This window comes from Neomonachus schauinslandi, chromosome 13 (genome assembly GCF_002201575.2).
Source record: "Neomonachus schauinslandi chromosome 13, ASM220157v2, whole genome shotgun sequence".
NCBI lineage: Eukaryota > Metazoa > Chordata > Mammalia > Carnivora > Phocidae > Neomonachus > Neomonachus schauinslandi.
The window spans coordinates 5,526,221-5,544,170 of NC_058415.1; the positions used below are offsets into that span (position 1 = coordinate 5,526,221).

Consider the following 17,950-nt stretch of genomic DNA (forward strand, 5'->3'; position numbering starts at 1 on the left):
TCTCAAGTCCCTGGTGCCAGAAGTGACTCAGAATTCAGGCTTTTTGTTGACCTTGTTGGAAAGGTCACATTTTATATATGCCGTATATGGATAATCATATGCATTATGATTTCTGCAAACAAACAAACACACCTTGTATTAAAATTAAATAAGATAAAGGCTTTATAAATGTCCTCAGTCAGGTTAAGCTTTACTGCTTATGAGTTCAGGTCCAGCCAGGTTTTGACATCATGACAGTCCTTGTTTCTTTCAGAATATTTTGTAATTGAGAATTGCAAATAAGGGATGTGGACTTGTAATAATAGTCAGCATTAATGTGGATTGTGGATAGACTCAGACAGACAAATACTAAAGTCATTTACAAGGGACGCCTGGGTGGCTCAGTTGGTTAAGCATCTGCCTTCAGCTCAGGTCATGATCCCAGGGTCCTGGGATGGAGCCCTGCATCGGGCTCCCTGCTCAGCTGGAAGCCTGCTTCTCCATTTCCCGCTCATCCTGCTTGTGCTCTCTCTTTCTCTCTCTCTGTCAAATAAATAAAATCTTAAAATAAATAAATAAAGTCATTTACAAAAATAGGATAATATCGGAGAATTGACTACAGCCAAATAACAGAGGGCTTCAAGGGGCATGAGTCCCTGCCAGGGCACTGCTGTGTCCCTCAGCATGCTTGTCCTTTTACTACACATTTAAACGTCCAATGTCTCTTGGAATTTCCAGATTAAATCAGGAAGTGAGAAAAATAAATAAATTTTACTAACATAAAGAAATGCAGAGACCATGCCAAAGGCTACGTAACTGAACAACATAAAAATAGAATATAATGACTTACTGATTTCTTAGATACCCACACCGTATTCCCACTCAGAAAATTTTTTCCCTCTCAATTATATATGTGCAATACATGTAAAATGCAATATGGACCTTACCGTCTCTTGCAAAATATTTTCAAAGTAAATTGGTAGATTTGGTTTCTCTACTCAATATAGGTTAAAATACATGTGGGCCTTTAAATACCCAGATGCTTCCTTCTTGCCAGTATTGCTTCTAATTCCTCGCACTGTCACTGAACATCAGGACGTAGCTGGTCACCCAGTGGGAGCTCCCCCACCCTCCCTGGGTGGCCACAGTTGTGACTTCCATTCTCTCTCCAAGGTCAATCTGCAGCTACTGCTATTTATTTGACATAAGTAAGGACCAGCAACCAGCATCTTTTTATAGAAACAATAAAAGGAGAAAAATAGGAACAAAAAGAAGAAATGTTAAGATCTTTGTTAATAGAGTAAAAACACCTATGAGACTGTATACATATAAATGATTAAGAAAATAATAGTTCTCCAACCCATAACATACAACTTCTCATCATTACAGAAAAAAAGAATAAAAACATGAACTGAATGTAAGGGAATGGGACTTAGATTAATTGCTGGACGCTCTAGAGAGCAGACATGCTCCGAATATGCGAGGTGGTTGATATGGGAAGAGGCCCCCAGACATCCCACACTTGCGTCGCCTCTCAGAAGTGGTGGAACTCCTGGTTCCTGCACAGGATTTGCTAATAGCTCTTCTGTCCGAGCCCTTTGCCTTTTGCTGTGCATAAGGAAACAAATTCACATTAAAGAAATTCTCAAAAAAATTTCAGCACATTGAAAAGGATCAAAGATAAAATGTTGGAAGCTGATCCAAATAAAGTTGCATGATAATTCCTCCGCGGCATGGAAGAGATGGTCACTCCATATCGCCAATCGTGTGATGGGAAGAAAGCAGGCGCAGTTGAAAATACTCTTGCTAAGTATTTTACAAAGAAATAAGACACTAATTGTCAATGTTTCTAAGTGTTTTAAATTATAGTGTACTAAATAAATATGGTTTTTATCTGGCATGACTAGATAGATGCCCAGCTTAACTTCATGACCAAAGGGGCATAACAGCCCCATGGAGAACTTTGGGCTTTGAGCTCTCAAAGCCAAGACTCATCGTGCAGATGTGGTGGTTCCATCCAGAAATAAGTTTGTACGTGTGAATAAGAACCCTGGGGAGCCCGGGAGCTCTGACACACATGCTTTCCCATCCTGTCTTTCTCTTGCTGCCTTCTGTTCTCTTCCTTTAAATAAAAACCTTTCATGAGCTTCCTTTCCAACCAGAGCCCGGCAGAATGGCTCCCGCGAAGAAGGGTGGCGAGAAGAAGAAGGGCCGTTCTGCCATCAACGAGGTAGTGACCAGAGAATACACCATCAACATTCACAAGCGCATCCATGGAGTGGGTTTCAAGAAGCGTGCCCCTCGGGCACTCAAAGAGATCCGAAAATTTGCCATGAAGGAGATGGGAACTCCAGATGTGCGCATTGACACCAGGCTCAACAAAGCTGTCTGGGCCAAAGGAATAAGGAATGTTCCATACCGTATCCGTGTGCGGTTGTCCAGAAAACGTAACGAGGATGAAGATTCACCAAACAAGCTCTACACACTGGTTACCTATGTACCTGTCACCACTTTCAAAAATCTGCAGACAGTTAATGTGGATGAGAACTAATCGCTGATTGTCAAATAAAGGTATAAAACTGCAAAAAAACACCTTTCATGAGTATGCTGTATGGAGTCCTGTGTGTCCTTTCAAATACACTAAGTTGAGAAATCTTCACATTTACCGAATACACATGCCACATGGCAAGAGACGTTGGTATGACTCCAAGATTTAGAATGTGACTAGAGATAGCCTTCCTAAAGTGAACTTCTCTAAATATAATAATGCATAGTTCTGGTGCCATATATTCAACAATATGAAAGTAATAAAAAGAGAAAGAGAGAACACTCTCATCTCTCCATAAAAATATTTCTTAGAGTAACATGGCTCACTAAATCTGTTGAACTGGGAAGACAGCAACATTTTCTGATGTTAACATTTTTCTCTTGCAGACATATTTTGTGCTCGGAAAATATATGACTGGGATGGCTCCAATTATATAATTTTAGAATACATCCTAAAGTATTTTAAAATGTGTTGAAATCTATTAAAACTAGTAAGCATTTATGGAGTACCTATTATTAAGGACTGGGGCCTGCATCCAGCCTATGTCATCAAGTATATCATCCCGAGAGCTGCTTTGTATTTAATGCAGGCACCAGAGATCAGAATGTAAGTAAAATGCTTACAATATTTTTTCAGAAGGGACTCTGGGAAGAAAGAGGACATGGATGGAGGCTTGAAATTCAGCCTTCATTTGATGTCATGGCAGAGAAGTAGGATTGAGGACCATTGCTCCATCTCAACCTGTGTGACCTTGGACAAGTCAGTGGGTCCCTCTATTCTCTGGGCCTCATTCAGAATATGCATGGCTTTGACATCTCTAAACTCTATTTCTATTCTATAAATCCGATACATCACTGAATCACTGCCTTACTTTGTTCAGCAAAACTCTCCTAATCTTCACTGACTCTTTTGAATTCTTGGACATGGGTCTTACTTTTTCATCAGAGCTCTACTACAGTATATCAATTGGTAAAAGTTTTAAGAAAAGCTGAGAGCAAGTATCTTAGTGAGCAGTCCTTGGTTCTATTGCTAGATTTATTAGTCAACCTCTGATTAAACCCGTTCAATTTAACAAATACCATTTACCAAAAAACACAATTTCAAACACTCAAATGTGTTATACAGAAGTGTCAAATGGTTTCAGTTCCATATTTCTAAACTTCCATTAAATCTATTTTGTGAAGATGTCAGTCTTTCAGGAAAGATCTTTGTTTATGATACTATTTTGCAAATGAGGTAAAGGGCCAATTCCAAGTTTTAAGTTGTCTTTTGAAAACCTCAGTCTCCAATAATAAAGTTAGCAATACTTATCTAAAACATTTTATATTCTAAAAGGATGATTGATAAAGTAACTCAGTAAATTGGATATCTGCTCTTCCATTGTTGTTCACGTGCAATTCATTTTAATAGGAAATCAGTGAACTTTCTGGTGGAAGAATGGACCTCATTGCTTTATTCTTATTTTTTACATATTTACTTATTTATTTTAGAGAGAGGGACAAAGTCTTAAGCAGACTGCCCATTGAGCATCGAGCCTGACAAGGTGCTCAATCTCATGACCCTGAGATCATGACCTGAGCAGAAACAAAGATTTGGACACTTAACCGACCGCACCACCCAGGTGCCCCCTCCCCCATTGCTTTATTTTATTTTATTTTTTTATTATTATGTAATGTTAATCATCATACATTACATCATTAGCTTTTGATGTAGTGTTCCATGATTCATTGTTTGTGTGTAACACCTTTTTTGTGCATTTGGTTGTGAAACCTTTGTAGCACTTCTAAGACAGGACATACAGAGCCGTGCTTGAATTCACATAACAAGTAAGAGCCACTATCAGCTCCCCAGAAAATAACCAACTAAGAAGATATACACCTTCAGTCTATGGTGATCACACTTCTTTTAATCTTAAGAATCCTTTCCACCCAAAAAAACCAAGTTGAATTGGAAGAGATCACAAATTACCTTTTTTTACTTCATAAAATGGAAGATTCTTTCAAAGAGACAACTTCAGAGGATTCAATAGTAGAATACATAAGTACTTTATAATAACTAAACGTTTGAAAATTGTTTAATAAGCAGATGTAATTTCATTGCAAGCATTTAGGGTCATTTAAATTATAATCAAAGTCTTCCAAATCAATAGCACTGAATTAAATAGGAGAAACTATGCAAAATCAATCAATACTTTATTGGGTGTTGTTTTGAAATTCTCTGAAGTTGTAACTGTATTTTGTACTATTTGTCAGAGCGTATTGTGGTAAAGCATTGCTCCTGTGTCCCAACACCTATGAGCATTTTGTAGAATTGACCCCATTTGTAGCTTCAGGGTTTGTCTTAGATAGGCTTCACTGGATGTCATGGCCATTGTCCTGGTGAACTGACCATGAACAGGTGCACCTTAAAGAGGTCCAGTCAGGGTAATGACTAGGAGTTTGTTTAATGGGTGAGTGAAACAATGCTCTTTTTCTCTGTGTCTGGTCTAGCGTGTGTCTGCGGGCTTGGGGCTGCTCTGCCCATCTCTACCATGAGGGACCATGAGGGACCACGAGGGACCACGAGGATGATGTCAGAACAAGCAGAGGGAGCTCTGAGGGACAAAGCTGGAACCTGCTCAGCCTCTGAAATTGGCAAAGTTCACAACTGCAGACTTGCACAACTTTATAAGTTCTCTTCACGTTTTAGCCATTTTTGCACATTATGAATTTGATGGCTGAATCGAAATAATCAACCAATGTTTAAAATATTGTGGGCTTTTGTTTTTATAACAAAGTAATTTTTGAAAAAGTTTTAAGTCACCTCTACACCCAACATGGGATATGAACTCACAACCCTGAGATCAAGAGTCATATGTTCTTCCCACCAAGCCAGCCAGGGCCCCTAGAATATTGCTCCTATTAGGACAGATGGATTGTTCATTTAGAGCCGTTCACTTAAAAATTTTGAGTAACCAGCTTTTCTAAGTTTTTTATGCAGACTTGGAAATAGTAAGTAATGTGTGTAAAGAAGAAACTGCTTTCTAATATTCTCCAATCTGAATCTGACTTTCCTTTTAAAAAAACCTTAATTAACAGCTCTCTATGCCTTTTGCACTCATACCATTGGCTATCAAGTAAATGCTGAAAAGAAGAAACCCTAAAGAAATATTTATGTATAGTTTAATCTTCACTTTAATGTCATAGTATATAGACATCAAATCCATTATGATAAACACTCCCACTTTTTTCATCTTTGTATTTCTGATACTCAACACAGTTCATACTGTAGATGCTAAATAAATGCTTTCTGAATAAATGAAAGATAAAGTGCCTAAATTTTGCATTGCTCTGTTTTTGTAGAGAGGCAGTGTAGCAGGTGGTTCAACACACGGTTTTTAAGGTCAGATGGACCTGAATTCAAGTCTAGCTGTGCCAATTTCTAGCTGAGTCACTTGAGGACATTAAATGTACCTAATCTTTGTGAGGAGCAGAGTTGCAGGCCCTACCTTACAAAGTCCTCTTGACCCACTTCTTACTGATTTTCTATATTTTCTCTAGACAAAGGCTTTGGGGCTTAAGAGCAACATGGCATAGTCTTTTCTCAACTCTACCTATTAGAGATCACATCTGTCAGTAAAAGTATATCTAAAAACAAAGGCAAAATAAAAACAATAAAAAATTTCTAAGTATCAGGAGTTCTATCACCGTATATCTAAAAATCTATCAGAAGAATTGGCATTTAATGGTTACTCAGTTTTCTTTATATTTAAACCAAGTGAAAAGATGAGATGAAATCAATTATGTTATCTACTAAGATTGTAGTAAAGTTGGAAAATATTAAAGCAATTAATCCACTTTCAGGACAAAATTAACCTGTTTCCTAAATTTATGGATCTTCTGCAATGCAAATTACATATAATCTGTCATATGTCCAAACTCCAATAAGTACCCTAGAAGGTTGCTGATCTAGCACTTAATTCTGGCTGAGCTATTATCAGGAAGATCTCTCAAATCATCAAATTGGTTTTACAGTTTACAGAGTCGGTACCTGCCGAGTACGAGGATGCGTCTGGTAGAATAGATTACAGTTGATGCATATATATTTTCTTTAATTTATTTGTTCCTTCTCTGATAGTTTAAAGACACATTCACTGAACACACTACAAAAATCACTTTCGCATTCCCTGACTGAGCCCGTCCTGTGTGATGCAGTCACGAGTGGGGTATCCACATGCTCTTGTCACATAAGCATGAGCTGCCTGCCGTTAGTAACCTGCGGTAATTCTTGATATGTGGGAGTCACCTCTTTCCCTCCTGGCATATCTACTAAGGTGATATTCCTCCCTTTACAATAAGATACACGGCCAACTTTTAATAGGTTATAGAAAAGCAGATTTTTTTTCCTTTTAATAGGCTGATGTTTTGATCTTTCCAGCGGGTCTCATCCTCATATAATTTTCTACTCACCTTCATATTCCACACAGACAACTCAGTTGTCATTCAGAAACACAGATCTGATCACGCTGAGCATGGAAACCTCTGGATACTCCCCAGTCCACCCTCCTTCCCGCCAAGGCCAGGCGTACTTAGCAATGAGGTCCTATGTCTTGCCACAAATCCCTTCATTCTCTTCCCCTTCCATCTGAGCCCCAATATTCCATCCTTTACCGAGGTCTGCCCTCCACCCTTGCTCTTCTAAGATCAAAGTCCTCCTGGTCTTGGGAAAATTGAGGCTTCTTTCGCATCAGCTTCTCTTCTCAACCTGCTTTATAGATGCCATTCTTCCTCACTCTCAGCTCACCCTTTGGTGTCTTTTTGCTTTATTTTGCAACCAAGAAATCCAGAACCCTTGCTTCCTCAAACCACTGCTGCTGCAGCCCTCTAGAGGCCCCCGCCCTCAGGTTCTCAAAGCACCATGGACCTAAGGATGAGTGACTGTAATATACACTGTGGTCAGTGTGGGGATGACTATCTAAGGGGACTTGTGATGTGGCAAACCAAGCTTGGAACTGGATATAAACATGACTGTTTCAAGATTTCCATGTGAGGAAACATGAGCAAGACCTTCCCATGGTGCTCCCATTGCCAGCTTGGCTCTTCTTCCTGGATATTCACTGATCTCCTGCCCCTGAGAGTCAAACTCAGAAGCTCACCTCTTCACTCATCTTTAGGAAAAACCAAACCTCTCTATACAGGTATTCCTCTGAGCCTGGAATATACTTCTTGGTCCAACCATGACTGTCTACTTGACACATCAATGCTCCAACCATGCCTTCCTGCAGTCTGAGCTTTTCACTCTAAAACTGTCCCAGAGCTGTGCCCTTGTAGGGCAACCCAGGGCTGGACTGCCCACGCCTAGTAGGTAAGTCCAAGGAGGCTTTGACACTCTGTCTTGGATCCCCTTTGAGTTCTTTCCTATAGAGGACGTGCCCCTCCATTCTTCCTGCAGTGTCCTAGTTTCCTGTGGATCACGCTGGGAAGATTACCTGTGTGCATGCACACACACAGACATGCATATTGCACACACATACACCACAGAGACATGTACAGAACACACACCCATACACGTACATGACACATACATATGCACATGTGTAGACACAGCACACATGTACACACACGCACACAGACATGCGTATTGCACACATTCATTCTTTCAGCAAACAGTTACTGAACCCGACGTGAAGTATACAATAATGAGCAAAATATGGTCATTGCTCTAATGGAGCTTATGGTCAAGTGAGGCAGATGACAAATTGCTGCAAAATAAAATCTCTCTTTATACTCTGTGACAATTGAAATGAAGGTCTAGTGCTCAGAAAATGCCCAACAGAGGGACTTGCCAGGGCAAGGGGATGAGAGCAGCTTAAGACCTGGAGGGAAGGGCATTTCAGGAAGAGGGAACAGCACATGCAAAGACCAAGTGATATGAGGAAGCATGTATTAAGTTCTTAGAATTAGTTCTGAAAGAATCACCAAGAGACAAATCAAGACTCCATCCCCTACAAAAAAAAAAGTAATTTAAAATATATTTACCTGTGATGTCGAGTCAAAAAAAGCCCATTCATATATAAAATCCTGGGTTGTTTTTTTTTTTTAATCGTAACATGATGAGATTTGAAAAACTGCACACCGTTTGTTTGTTTTTTTCCGTTTGAAAAACTCTCATTCAATGTTTAAGTGCTTGCAAGTACCAGAGTTATAACTCTGCTGTTTTTCTTTGATCACATGAACTTCAGTTGCACTTGGCTTTCTGGCAGACACATAACAGATTGATGGTATGCTTTAGCTTTAACCTTCTCAAATTCTGAGAAAGAGCACATCCTAAAATATAAGTGTTGATGGCCGATGAACTGAAATGTCACTTGCAGACTCAGTTCAGTGAACAACCTTTAGAAACAAGTAAATGAAAAGTGCAATTGCTCTAAGTTTTATGGCTTCCAAAGCCTCTTTTTTATCCAATATGATTCTGAATGGATCTGACAGAAAAATGTTAGACATTTACAGTATCTTTTTTTTCCCCCTCGGAGCAAATAAGATGCTGGTGTTATTTTTAAACTATGGATTTAGTAATTCTTAAAAAAAAAAAATTTGTAGAAGTGATGAATGTCTGAGGAAAATAATCCAAAGAAGAGACGATGTGGATTAGAAGCAGGGATGTGATTTGGAGGGCACTGGGGGTTAATAGCCTTAGAGCTTGCCAATCAGCTAGATATGGCTTTTTGGGGAGAAGACAGAGGTTTTCTCTGATTTTCCCCAAACCCAAATCCAGTTCCTGGTCAAAAGAATTAGACTCGGGGCCGGGTTATGTCTTTGTAGCTACCACTGTGCCCAGGATTCAATACTCTAAGGATGACTGTGCCTTTCAGTCTGTCCCTCGGAACACCTGGTCCCCTTTCCTCCGGGGCGCTTCGCCCCATGACCAGCCTGTGAACTTGCGCTATAGCCCCAGGCTGGAGGAGACTCCCTGCCCCCTTCCTGTCCTCTTGGCAGTTGTGTTGGGTCTGTCCCTGATTCTGACCCTGACCTTTAGCTTCCTATGTTCTGTCCAGGTCCTCAATCCTTGTAGCTTCATCTTCCAAGTACCACCCCTCACTTCCTGTGTGGACCACCTTGCCCTTCTGCTCTTCTGAATCTGCAAGGCTGGCTGCCTACTTTATCAGGTCTTTTGTTGTACAGGACTGTTCACTCCAGACTTCAGTTCATCCATTCAGACCTGGCCTCTTGTCCATTTCCTTGGGTTCTGAGGGCATCCAAAGAACCTGATCATTTTCTACATGGTGTTTTTTCCTCTCTCTATAAGATCCTTATGGCTGAGACTATTGTTGTTTCTTCCTTGGATCTCCTAGAGTTCCTAGGCCAAACCCACTTTGGCAATGGACATATTGACAGGTCTGTCCCACTGATAAGCAGTCTAACCCTGGCTCCATTCCTCAGCAGAGCTGCCAATGACACATTAGAACACACACCTGTCTGTTCTCTCATGCTATGAGCCTAGCATGGACACAAGGGACTCAGGAACACATTTCACTGCCAATGTCTAGGCGATAACTTATACGCTGTTAAGCCTGACCCCTCGTCAAGTGCTTTCCTCCTCAGATTTGGCAAGGCAAGTCAGAGGTCAGTGAGGAGGTTCTGAGCTGAGGCCAGGAAGCAAAGCCTGGAGACTGAATTCCCCAGCTTGCAGACGTAGGCGTTGGGAATCTCTGAGACCAAGGACGTTCAGAGGAGTTGGTTGAGAGGGAGGAACCTGTACAAGGATCCAGCAGGATCTTATTATCTACATAATATGGAACCGCAAGGTGTTAGTCGTGACGGGTACCAGAGTGGAGACAACCATACCCCTGCTTCATGGCATGAGGAACCCCGATGGCCTGTGCAGGAACCTCCTTTGTTCTATTTTGTTATTTTTTATTTAACACCCCCAACTCCCAGTGTAGTCACTTCAGTCTTAATTACCCGGAAAGTGTAGATACTCCCAACGTGCCTTGCACACACTGACATACTTCCTTACATTATACCTAAAGCTGTGTGTGTGCTTTAGCGTGCAAAATAGTATTACGTTTTACTATTAATTTATTCTGTTTCACTCTTTTTCATTAACATGATGATTCTTAAACTTATTTCTATTACTGCAGTACTTTTAACTCCTTTATGATGTTACAGAGTGTTCATAGGTCATTTTACATTTCAAGTTTCCTAATAATGGATACTTCAACTCTTTGCTATCACTAAGGACACTGTGGTGAACATGATGGACCTGCTGAAGAACTTTTTAATAGGAGGAAGACATACTTTTAACCAAGTTAATTATACAGTATAGTGCAAACAATCTAGTCATGTGAATCTATTCCATTGAATTTCACAAGTAGAACTGAGCTGTTCTGAAAATGTGTTCAATGTCTTGCACACAGGAAACATTCAGTGTTAACCTGACTTGGTTAACGGACACAGTACCCTAAATCACAACCTCAGAAGTCACTGTTGGGACACCTTTATCCACGAGACATCATAAAGTGCTCAATAATGCTCTAGTGAACCCAGAATATCAACATCTTTTCTTGTTGACTTGACAGCACAAAAGAACATACGGTAATTAGACTTCAGAAATTTGGAGCATAAGTGGATTTGTTTTGAACCTTAGAGGACACTTAATTCACACACTTTAATTAGATAACATGCGTGTTTGGGGGAAAAGAAAGGTATTTACTTCTTGATGAATCATTAATGTCTAAGAACTTCAAGTCTCCAATCTAGAGATTCTAAGAATACAGACTCCTAAATGCAGTAGCTGATTATCAGCTCTGGGTTTTAGAAAGTGGAGTATCCTCAGGACACAGAAGTAGCTCAAGTCCTCCAGAGTCACCTGCAGGGACTGACGTGGGCCTCTGGGGGATCCTCACATGGACAGACCCGTAGGCACCATGGTCCAGTGCTTTCCATTCTCTACTGGAACCAGATGTTCTTGGGCCCATGTCACCCCTGAGTTTGACATTTGGCAGCCCAGAGACTGGATCCATTCCATGTTTTGTTTTGTTCTTGTTCTTTACAATGAATTTGCTATCTGCATTTAAAAATGAAATTTTTAATAGAAATACAAATTACCAACTTCCATAATCTGGCTCTTATAGATAATGCTGCTATAAACATCAGGGGGCATGTATTCCTTTGAATTAGTATTTTTGTCTTCTTTGGGTAAATACCTAGTAGTGCAATTGCTGGATTGTGGGGTAGTTCTTTTTCTAACCTTTTGAGGAGCCCTCATACTGTTCTTCAGAGTGGCTGCACCAGTTTGCATTCCCACCAACAGTGAAAGAAGGTTCCTCTTTCTCTACCTTCTCACCCACACCTGTTGTTTCTTGTGTTAATTTTAGCCATTCTGATAGGTGTGAGGTGATAGCTCATTGTAGTTTTGATTTGCATTTCCTTGATGGTGAGAGATATTGAGCAACTTTCATGTGTCTGTTGGCCATCTACTTGTGTTCTTTGGAAGAATGTCTATTCATGTCTTCTGCCCATTTTTAATTGGATTATTCATTTTTGGGGTATTTAGTTTTATAAATTCTTTATATATTTTGGATACTAAACCTTTATGAGGTATGTCATTTGCAAATATCTTTTCCCATTCTGTAGGTTGCCTTTTAGTTTGCTGATTGTTTCCTTCACTGTACAGAAGCTTTTTATTTTGATGAAGTCCTAATGGTTTATTTCTGCTTTTGTTTCCCTTGCCTCAGGAGACATATGTAGAAAGAAGTTGCTACAGCAAATATGAAAGAGGTTACCGCCTATGTTCTCTTCTAGGATTTTTACAGTTTCAGGTCTCACATTTAGATCTTTCATCCATTCTGAATTTATTTTTGTGAATGGTGTAAGAAAGTGGTCCACTTTCATCTTTTGCATGTTGCAGTCCAGTTTTCCCAACACCAGAGGGGAGATGGGTGGGGGGGTTGGGGGAAACAGGTGATGGGGATAAGGAGTGCACCTGTTGTGTTGAGCACTGGGTGTTGTGTGGAAGTGTTGAGTCACTGTATTGTACACCTGAAACTAATATCACACTGTATGCTAACTAATAGGAATTTAGAAATGTAGATTATCAGCTTCTTATTTTAAAAAATTAAGACCTACTAAACTTGGCAGAAGCTGGTTAAAAGTGGGAGTAACTGCCTCTGTAGGATGAGGTATGAGATTCTCCATCAGGCCACATCACTACCCTCACTCTCATCGTGTACCCACCACGGAGGTTGGGCATCTTGTGTTTGTTATATTTACCATCTGCATTCTCTCACTGATGTTACCTGTCTTTCTCTGGGAGTAATATGAGTGTCTGATGTAGAGGCTATCTTAAAAAGGAGGTGGGCCATGAAGAAGGGTCCATGGACAATGATTAAGTCAAGAGACTCAGGCTTGTGTGTCAGGAACTTCAGTAATGAGCTCTGTGACCTCAGACGAGTTACTCCACTTCTCCAGTATTGGTAATCCTTTGTAAAGTCAAGGGATTGAACTGTTTGGCATTTTTTCAAATCAAACACTGCTGTTCACAAGAAACTAATAGGTAGCCCATTAAAAAAAAAAGAACAATGAAATTTTTCTTCTAAAATATATTTTTAAATATATTGGTTTACGAAAACATAAAGTCTGCCAAATAAGCTTATTTTTCAGGCTTTATCCTGCCAGCTTTATCTTGCAACCTCCCTAGTTTATATCTGTAGTTTGTAACTCTGTAAGAATTAACGTGTCGAAATCCACACCTTTGATCCCCCTAGTCCTGTTCCCACTCCCACTTCCAGATGTTAAACCATCAACCCAGCCATTCAAGCAGAAACTTCCGTAACATATTTGGCTCATTATTTTCCCAGATGTATCCATCAGCTAATTCTGTCTCACTATCAGTTACCTAGTTGTGTAAAAAATGACCCCAAAACTTAGTAGCTTAAAAAAACAAACATTTTATTAGCTCACAGTTCTGCGGGTCAGCCGTTTGAGCTAGATACAACTGTATGGCTCTCCTCTTGGTCTTCTGGAACGCACTCCAGGGGCAGCATTAACTGGTGGGTTGGCTAGTGCCTGGTGGAGCCTCAGCTATGACAACCTGTATCTGCTGTGTATGGTCTAATCATCTGTGAAGCCAGCTTCAGCTTCTTCACATGGAGGTCTAAGGGCATCAAGAAAGGTCATCCACCATGGTGAAGGTACATTTCAAGTCCTTGTTTGCATCCCATTTGCTAATGTCTTGTTGGTCATAACGTGTCAGCTGGCCAAGTCCAGAGTCAGAGAGGGGCTACGAAAGAGTGTGGTTAGATGAGAGGCCACTGTTGTGATACTCTTGCCCCAAGTCCAAAGCAAATCCCAAATCCATCTGCACGTTCCATACCCACTGGCTCATCCAGGATCCAAGTCACTCTCGTCTCTCACTTGGAAATTATAATAAACTCCTAGCTTGTCTGTCTAGTTTTTCTTTCATATCCCCCTAATAAGTTTTCCAAGGACAACAGATAGATTATTTAAAATGTAAACAAGGTGATTTCATTCCTTGTCAAGAACCCTTCAAAGATTTATCATTTAATTGAGAATGTTATACAGATGCCTTCCTTGGGCTAAAACATCTTTACAGTTTTGTTTCCGCTTACCTGTGCTTTTCATCTTCCTTTCACTCTGCTATTGTCATGGATGCCATTTTTCAATTTCGCAGGGAAATCAGGCTTTTCCCAACGATGCATCTTTCAATTACCATTCATGCACACTGCTCAGAATGTTCTTCCCTCAGTCTTTGCATGACTTGGCTCTCTCAGATCTCATTAAAATGGGATCCTACAATTATTCTCTTTCAAACCTGGTTTGTTTCTTTTGAAGCACTCTGTGAGTCACAGTTTTTTGTTTATGTGCGTGCATATTCCTTTTTCACTTACTTGTTAGCTGTTACACACTAGTTTATAGACACATGAAGACAAGGCTATGACATTTTTTTCTCACTGTTTTACTTGTCATGCTTAATACATAGTAGAAACTCAAGAAGTCTCTGTACAATGATCTCTCCAAACTCAAAGCAGCATTATCCACATGGCTAAAAGGTGGAAATAACCCAGATGCCCATAAACTGATGAATGAATGAATACAATGTGATATACCCCTACAGAGGAATATTATTCTACAATAAAAAGGAAGTGGTGACACGTGCCACAATATGGATGAACCTGAAACATCACACTCAATGAAAGATGCTAGACCGAAACAAAACCAGAAACAAAAACACACATCTTGTATGATTCCATTCATATGAAATCTCCAGAATAGGCAAATCTGTAGAAACAGTAAGTGAATTAGTGCTTGCCAGAAGCTGGGTAGTGTTAGCGCTGGGAGATAGGGAATGGCTGCTCATTTATATGGAGCTTCTTTTTGGTGTGATGAAAATACTCCAAAATCATATAATTGTTAGGAATGCACAAATCTGTTAATCCACTAAAAAAATTAAATGTGCACTTGATGTGGGAGAATTTTATGATATGTGAATTATATCCCAACAAAATTGATTAAAAAAAAAACAATTCTTAGAGAATGAAATAAAATTGGGTGCAGCAATATTCACATTGATCCTGATTTTTTGGGGGGTGTGGGAGTGGTACAGCTATTTCAAAAATTCTCTTAATTTCTGTGTGTTATCTTTTTCATTTAAGAGGTAAAACTATAAGAGACTTGTGAAACCAGAAACGGGAGGAGTCAGCTTAAAAGCTCCTTTGGTAAAGATGCTTTAGTTAAAGAAAAGTTACAAAATCATGGAATTTTAAACCTTGAATTCACCCTAAAGAATATTCCATCATAAAATTCTATGTCCTTGAAGATATTTTAATTAGCTACACACACTCACACACACACACACACACACACACACACACTTCTGAATTCATTTTGGCGGTGCAAGCACCAGGCGAGACCCAGCTAACCATTTCCAAGTCCTGACATAGGCGTGGAAATGGGCTTTTTCTATCGTTGTGAAAATGTATCTTGGCTGTCAAAGAGTTATCAATTATTAATTTTAACCTGCCTGAAACTTAAAATTATTTGAGTTTGCAAACTGAATCTGCTTTAATTCCCTTCTTAGTCAAATGAGGAAAATCAGCCAGTATGTTTGAGACTTACGGAAGACAACACAGCTAAAAACCAAACTCCAGTCTACAGATTTAATTTTCCTTGCTCTTCCTCATGAATTTTATCACCATGACTTGTCATTTCAGACCTATAATGTATTGTAATAATACCCTCTTTTGGAGTGTGCTGCCACTGAAAACTTTTTGGAACTGTGAAAAAAGAATTATTTATCATGATGGTTCTCTCATTAATGTCACATTTTTGTTGATCCTTGATGTTGTTGAAGCTACTCTTAGACAACACCCAGCGTCTTGCCACTCATGAAAAATAGCCACCCATCCACACAATTCCTTTTTCAGAAAATGCTTTTCCTAGGAGGTGTGATAAATTTATTGCCCACCACCCATATTCTTTCATGTATTCTATCTTATGCTTAGGAATTTAGAAAACACATACATACAAAAACAAAACAAAACAAAAAACCCCACACATACATACAAAAAAACCCTCTGAGATAAAAATCTGCTTTAGCCTATTACACTGTCTAGCGTATATTATATACTGAGTAAGTAACCTTGGATTGAACGATCATGCTAATAGTTTGTTTTATGACTACGTGGCAATCAAGGGAGACAGTAAGATACCCAAGCCCTTCAAGTTGTGTTGGATCCCACAGTTCCCTAATTTAACAAAGATCCTCCTTGCCGACAGGACAACCCAACCTGCTGGCATGAGCCTTGCCTCCCTCCTTGATACATGGGTCCTAGCAACAAATGCCCCATAAACTAGCAAGACTGACTTGATCCCTTGTAGTTCAAACATCCTACCTGAATCAGAGTTAGACGTGTAAGATACAATGTAACTTGATGAGATCTATCAGTTAAATATTGAATTTGGAATATGAATATAAAGATTATTGTATGCAAAATTGAATGGAGGCTTATCTAGATAAAGAATTGATGAACTGGGGACGCCTGGGTGGCTCAGTCGGTTAAGCATCTGCTTTCAGCTCAGGTCATGATCCCAGGGTCCTGGGATCGAGTCCCGCATTGGGCTCCTTGCTCAGCAGGGAGCCTGCTTCTCCCCCTGCCTGCCACTCCCCCTGCTTGTGCTCTCTCTCTCTCTCTCTGACAAATAAATAAATAAAATATTTTTTAAAAAAAGAATTGACGAACTGGCTTTGGTCCACAATTCTTCTTATTGGAAGGAAGACAATGATAATTTATCAAGTAATATTTGATACGCCAAGTGACTTATAAATCGTGTTCTATTTAATCTTCACATTAAATGTATGAGGTAAGGTTGCTCAGTTTGTAAACAGATGAAGAATTAGAGGATCGAGAAGTAGTAATAATTTATTGAGATTATATAATTTGTGAGATATAGAATTACATTTTAAGAAACAGCTGATCATTTTATTTCTATAATACCAAGTTATTCTCCTAGAGTTCTTCAAACTTAGAGAAATACACAGAAATTTAGTTGAGATCATTCCACAGTAATTTATTGAGTACAGGTGATAATACAGAGCTTTGAGAATCGAAAAGATTGTTAAGGGAAAGAAAATTGGTTTTACTTGTTTTTTTTAAACAAAATGCTTTTCTTGCCCTCAGCACTAGGCATAGGGTTCAAAAGTGAGTGTATTGTCTGTCTCTTTGCTTCTCAGAGAAGTATGAAAGCCTTCCAAAATTTAAGGCAAAGGACCAGAAAACCTGATGTTACAAGACATCTTGATTCCATAGTTTTGTCACTGCTATTTTGATGCAATTCATGTGTTGACCTTGCTGCTTCCATATTTACGAAAAGAATACAAAACTTTAATCAAAATTATCTCAAAATCGAGTCTCATTAAAATATTCACCTAATTAATACTGTCTTCCTTGACACTATAGATAAAATCTTCCCAATTTCTACAGTTTTTTTCACTAAATGTATTTTCAGTGGTTCCAATTCCTTACTTAATACTTTAGAAAAAAATTTGATTTACTGATCAAAGTTTACTAAGTCTATCTTATGTCAGTGTATATTTTGTTTTGCACACAGTTGTTAACTAAATGAAATTATTCAAGATCTTAAATATTTCAACTTTGTCAAAAATATTTTCATTATCTGTCCATATTTTACCAAATAAAACATCTTACCATGTAAAGGTTTACCTGCTGTCAGTATTTTTGTGCTGATTCTTTCTACTGAGTGTATTATTTTGTATTTTATTATTACTGTTTTCAGTATTTCCAAGCTATATGATTCTTCAAAAATATTTTTACTTATAACTATCAGTTTGGGGTTTTGTTGATTACTTCAATCATCATATTTACTAAGAAATGGATAAAAGTTTTAGATGTAATTATCATCATGT

General features: G+C 39.0%; 1 protein-coding gene across 1 annotated transcript; it reads left to right on the forward strand.

The window, feature by feature from the left end:
- The first annotated feature begins 2,137 nt into the window (after positions 1–2,137).
- On the forward strand, positions 2,138–2,569 carry LOC110584307 (60S ribosomal protein L31). The gene has a single exon (XM_021694346.1). It carries the CDS (start codon positions 2,153–2,155, stop codon positions 2,528–2,530), a length of 378 nt encoding a protein of 125 aa, XP_021550021.1. The 5' UTR covers positions 2,138–2,152; the 3' UTR covers positions 2,531–2,569.
- The last annotated feature ends 15,381 nt before the right edge of the window (positions 2,570–17,950 follow it).

Excerpts from the sequence above, each read along its gene's own strand:
- LOC110584307 (XM_021694346.1), top strand. The coding sequence starts at position 2,153 with ATGGCTCCCGCGAAGAAGGGTGGCGAGAAGAAGAAGGGCCGTTCTGCC.